Source organism: Antedon mediterranea, chromosome 1 (genome assembly GCF_964355755.1).
Source record: "Antedon mediterranea chromosome 1, ecAntMedi1.1, whole genome shotgun sequence".
Taxonomy (NCBI): Eukaryota; Metazoa; Echinodermata; class Crinoidea; order Comatulida; family Antedonidae; genus Antedon; species Antedon mediterranea.
This window is the reverse complement of record NC_092670.1, coordinates 30,426,872-30,432,871: the sequence shown is the minus strand read 5'-3', so window position 1 is coordinate 30,432,871 and position 6,000 is coordinate 30,426,872. Positions and strand designations below refer to the sequence as shown.

Here is a 6,000-nt window from a genome sequence, read left to right as displayed (position 1 = left end):
AAAAACCGTTTTGTCAAAATCCATGGGTGGTCTTTAAATCTAATGTAGTTGATATGACTGCCGTAGGTTTGATTTAAATGTGTTTTATTATATTTATTTTACCATACAATGTAGCATATATATATTATATTGCATGAATTAATTTTAAATATATTCAGTTTATGTTACACAACAAAAGTGAAAAAAAAAAACTGCAATGCAAATGGTGCTAGTTTTTTAAAAACAAACAAATGAAAATGTGTAAACTATTTTAAAACGGGATAGATGATAATGATGATCCTGTCAAGTGTATAGCAAAATATAAGAAAATTAATGAAAAAGGGAGTAATACAGAAATCATATATGTAAAAATGTTACTTAAGAACGACATTTACAAGTTAAATAATATGATTTTATGTAATATGAGATAATATGAATGTGAATAAAAGTGGTGTTTGCGCCATAAAAGAGAAAAAAAAAAACTTTTATTAAACACCAGCAAAACAAATTACGTAATCTTTAAAACTTCCCAAAGGCGTATTATTACAACCAACATTGAATTGAAAATGAATAACATTACTTTAGAACAAAAGAAAAATGTAACATTTCTTTGGGTTGTAATAAATGAGAACCTTTGCTGGAAAAATCATATAAGGCTTATTAGCAAAAAAAACGCAGGTCTATTGGAATATTGGAAAAAGTAGACATTTTTTTCCTAATTATATTTTAACAAATTTACATACATTAATTCTACCTCACCTTCAGTATGGAAACATTATTTGGGGCAGTACTTATGATAGTACACTAGAATCCCTTCTTAAACTCCAGAAAAAGGCTGCTAGAATTATTTTATTTAAAAAGCCATGGCAACATTCTGAGCCACTGTTTAAGCGATTAAATATACTTAACATACAAGATGTCAACAGAGTTACCGTCCTAGGTTTCATGGCCCAGATTAAAGGTAATGTTTTACCCAGACGAATCCAAATGATATTCAAAAGAAACGAAAATACTACCCATAATCTTCGAAATATTTGTAGCGTATAAAACAACCATACTCTAGGTTAACGTCTGGACAACATTTTATCAGTATACATGGACCGAAACTATGGAACGAGCTTTGTAGAAATCACTTAGATATTGTTAACAAGAATTATAAAATACTCAAAAAATATGTAAAAAGAGACATTTTATTGATGTATATAGGAATTGTTTTTTTTTTATCTATTATGTTGTGTTTATTGTTTTATGTTTTTATGTAAAAGGGTCCTGCGAAAACAGAAGTGTAAACTTCTCTATGCAGGATCCTTGCCATCATTTATGCTATGAAACTATATTTATAAAGGATGAGTAAATAAATGTGAATTTTATGTGTAGAAATGCTTTTTTGGTCTAAATTAGTACATATCTCTCCAAAAATGTACTTCTGTAACGATACGAGAGTATCACACTTGCATCATCGCGGCGGAAGTACAGAATAAGCGGCGCTGTTGGATTTCTAAAGTAATGGTCTTCAAAAAAAATTTCTGTATGCGAAAATATTTTTTTTTCCTACACGAAAACAATTTAAAGAAAAAGTATTATTTAACAATCGTTAATAGTGCGTACTATTGCACGCCATGTGACCAACAATCGTCCAATCAAATATGGAAAATAAGAAAAAATCATCTAAATATTGTTGAAAACTTTGTTTATTTTAAATTCCAAACACTATAATTATAGAAATATTAATTGGAAATATATAATTTTATAAAATATTAACTCTGAATTATTTAAAAACAACGAACAACAGAACGCCCAGTAATGCTTATAACTATCCTTACAGCAATGGCGAATACTAATTTGTATTTTTGGTCTAATTTGCAGATTGTTTATAAATATGTAAGGTTTAGCAAACATATCATGATTTGAGTGATCTATGACTTTTTCATAACACGTAGGTTGATGGCAACATTGCCAACTCAATTACTAGAGATGGATGTAACCAGGGGACCAACTTAAAAGGACACTAACATTCCTGTCTTGTTGTTTAAAACCCGTCTGTAAACTATGAATAATTTAAATATACAGCTGAAATATAATTGCTTACTGGTATTTCAACAATATATAATGAAATTGTTTCCACATATAATAGAAATGTTTAATCCTCATGGGTGACTTTTTTTTAATATGGTGAGTATTAGAAAAGTAGGCTTAATGATTTAAAAATTCCTACTAACAAACACTCAGCAAGGCGCTAGCTTTTAAGTGCTGTTAAATTGAAAAAAAAAATGGTTTCCTACTATCAATGGTAGGCCTACAAACTAAATTGATATTTGAAAAATGGTACATCATTAAAGTAAATATAAATATAATGCAAAAATAGCATGCAAATAATTTAATTTTAAAAACTCTAGTAACTACAGTACTATATATACATGTAGAATGTACGCAAACAATAACAAACACTGTGAAATCTAGCTAGCTGTACTACATTATTTGCTTTTAAACGCTTTAAAAAAATGTATTTAGCACATCTGTTTGATGCAACATCGTCAGCTATTTGTGGTAACCAAATGATCTAAAATATTGACAATAAATGAACAGGAAACAGTATTTGAAAGCACTTATGAAAACAAAATGAAAATTATTGCACATGAACAGATACTGTTGCCTGGTGGTGGAAATGACATACTGTGATATGAGGGTACACACTGGTCTGTCAAAAAGTATAGGTTTCACATGAAACAATCAGTGAAAATCTCCTCACAATATTTCTTCAAAATGTTGATGGTGGTTTAACCATAGATGTTAAAGTATTGTCTCTATGGTCTAACAGTTGAAATAATTTTTTCCAAAACAGCTCTCTACAATTTTGTAATTAAGGCCAACAATCTGTAGTACTTAGCTCACCATTCATTCTGGTTGGGACTGAAAGCTCTAGCTGAAATACAGTATGATAATGGATACAGTAGTAGTCTAATGCACTGTAATATTGCATCCTTACTCCTAATGCTAAGAAAGGCAGTGCAAGTGCATTACTATACGTTTGCCTAACTTTCATACACCAGGCAGAAAGGCATACTGATCCAGTGCGATACATGAACATAGCACCGAAGTTATCTAGCTTCTCTTCTCCCACTGCTAAGAATAGGCACTGTGAGTACATTTCTAGTGTGATGCCTGAATATAGTTCTTTACAAATCCTTGTTCCCTTACTCAAAGATTAAAAAAGGATCTAGTGATGTATCATAGATACAGTACAGTAATTTATTCAACTGTTGGAACCATATTTGACACATGCTTTAATCAATTGCAAATAAATAAATAAAGTTGGAACTCTAACAAAAAACCCAATAAACAAAACAGATGATCATCAAAAATAAATTGTAACCAGCACATTTTGTTGGTTAGTTCCTTTAGATCCTTACTTAAAGGTTGTAAAATGGTCTATACCAATATTATATTGCTAATCCATTTTGTACTTATTCATACTATACTCGAAGTACCGTGTACATGTTATTCTTAAAGGCCACTCTGAAAGGGTTTGGGTTCTTTTTTAGTCGAGAACATGTTGCTTCTTTCTCGCGATTCATATCATCTTCCAGGTCCCATATTTCTGGCATACTGCATCCAGGTCTTGGGAAAAAAAGTACAAAAAAGTTTAATAGTTATTACTTATCAGTACTGCAACCATGCTGTAAATATTTAAATAATAATAATAATAAAAATATCCTGGATTTATATAGCACCTAATGTTGTGAAACCTCTAAGCGCTGAACATTATTATCTCAGTTATTCTTTGGGGGATTAAACACGTATGGAAACATACTCCCATAATGCAGATAGATAGTATATCAGCTTACTTTCCTTGGCAACGAGCATATATAATATGTGGACAAAATTGCATTGTATAACATTCAATATCAGACTCAAGATTAGCCAATGAATCTGAAGCAGCATATCTTAAACATGGCATCAGTTGGTCTTATGTACAAATCCATTTGAAATCCTGAAGTGACGGTCAAAGTGATCATAGGTATTCAACTACTTTAATTACAGCAATAATTTATTGCTACACCAGAAAATGTCTATACCTCTATATTTTGTTTGCAAATGTATCGTTTTGAATTTGCAGAAAAAGGATTTTATTTCCAGATGATCTTGTTTTAAAAGAGCTTAAATGTGTTGGTAATGTGAGAAAACAATAATTGCCAATTATTCGGAATTTATCCAAACAAAAATTACAAAATCAATCACTTATTTAACAAAGGGTTACTTATTCAGAAAATGTGGAATTTGCATAAAACAGCATCATACAAGTAAAGAGTAAACTTACTTTGAACGTCGGACACACCATGAGTTCTCAAGGATTGCATATTGAACTTGAAGATCAACTAAGTTTTGATGTACTTCAGTTGGTGACTTACGGCTATACATTGAGTATACCTTTTTAGTTCGAGCTCTATTGAAACCATTAATGTATTTTTTATTCATATGGGGGCCAGAAGCAAGTCACAAATTAGAAACAAAAACAAACAAAAAAACATTATGTAAAAGTCTAACAGTAATATTTATGGAAGGATGCATCTTCCAGTTAACCACAATAACTAACTTACATAATCGTTGACTGGCATTATACACAAGAATAATGTAAGAGATGAATGACAATATATAATGATTTGTTCTGCATAAATTTAATACTTCTAAAGACAATTGTCTAACAATAAACAGGTTCATTATATAGAGGGTGCTTAGTTTTATTACATATTAATTTCCTTCAACATATGTGGCACATACAAAATGCAAGAGAAATCAGACAATTGAGTTTTTCAAATACTGAAACTACATAATCCAAGATTTAAAATGCTAAAAAATATCTTAATACCATGTCTACTTCCAGAGATATCTCAGTCTAAAGTTTTGGCTGTTTTAATGTTTTGAGAAAAAAGCTTATTAAATTAAGTAACAGGAAATGACAAATACAAAAAAAATAAACAGGGCGTTTAATAAGTTTACGCCTTAGCAAGGGTATTCTAATTGTTGTATTTCAATGATACTTCGCACCTTCATTAATTAACTATTGTTCTATTATTATGCAAACTTTTCATTAAAAACAGCCCAGTAGAACACTTTCAATTTAAGCATAAAACATGATAGGTTTATGAAAATCATACATAATTTACAATATAAACACAAAATGTTAACATTTATACAGTATTTGTCTCAAAATAAAAAAACACCAAGTTTATGGTGTAGTTTCATTGTACAGTACTAGAATGTTATATCCATGTCAACAATATTCTATATTATAGTCTTCCTATAATAATTAGCAATGTAAATCATTAGGTAACCTTACCTTAAACCAGCATCTTCATAATGGGGATGGTTTACTATACATCTACCTGTAGATAATTTAACAGAAGCCATGGTAGGCATGGGACCTGCAAACACTGCATCTATGAAAACCAAAGACAAATAAACATGTTATAAAAGAATACTCTAGGTAACAGTTATAGTAACCAACCAAAGATTTATAGCAATAATTATCTTAAAATAATTTTTTTTTAAACCCAATCTTTAGAGCTCTGCTTTGAAGAAAAACATATGGCAACAGTTCCAGGCTCACGCTCCATGAGTCTTCTATAAAGAATATAAACTGTAGATCCAGTGTACACAATATACTTGTGTGCAATTTAATGACTAGGGGTTATGTGTTCAGTACTGACATGACATTGGGGAGAAGCATGAAGTTGAAGTCCACAGATCCATTCGTTGGAATGGTGCTATACAATGGAAACTTTACATTACATACACTTTGAACAACTAAAGGAAGATAGGTCAAATTGAATGTCCAAAATAATTGTAAAAAAAGTTTTACTTTGATAGGCTTTCATTTCAATTGTTTGTCAATACAAATAAGTTTTTTTTTTAGAAAACTGTTAAACCACACACACATTATACAATTTTTTTTTGTAATGGTAAAAATAATGTACTATCTGATTTGGTTATAAAAAAAACCATTATTCAGCAAAATCATAC

The 6,000-nt window shown here is 30.1% G+C and overlaps 1 protein-coding gene across 1 annotated transcript in view; it reads right to left on the bottom strand.

Annotated features, from left to right (window-relative positions):
- Nucleotides 1–1,652: 1,652 nt before the first annotated feature.
- Nucleotides 1,653–6,000, bottom strand: part of LOC140063655 (protein C-mannosyl-transferase DPY19L1-like) — a 66,285-nt gene continuing 61,937 nt past the window's right edge. Inside the window, exons 18-20 of the mRNA XM_072110092.1 lie at nucleotides 5,318–5,417; nucleotides 4,298–4,423; nucleotides 1,653–3,597 (exon numbers count right to left, since the gene is read on the bottom strand). Coding sequence (XP_071966193.1) covers nucleotides 3,453–3,597; nucleotides 4,298–4,423; nucleotides 5,318–5,417 — 371 coding nt within the window. The 3' untranslated portion in view covers nucleotides 1,653–3,452. The remainder of the gene's footprint in view (nucleotides 3,598–4,297; nucleotides 4,424–5,317; nucleotides 5,418–6,000) is intronic.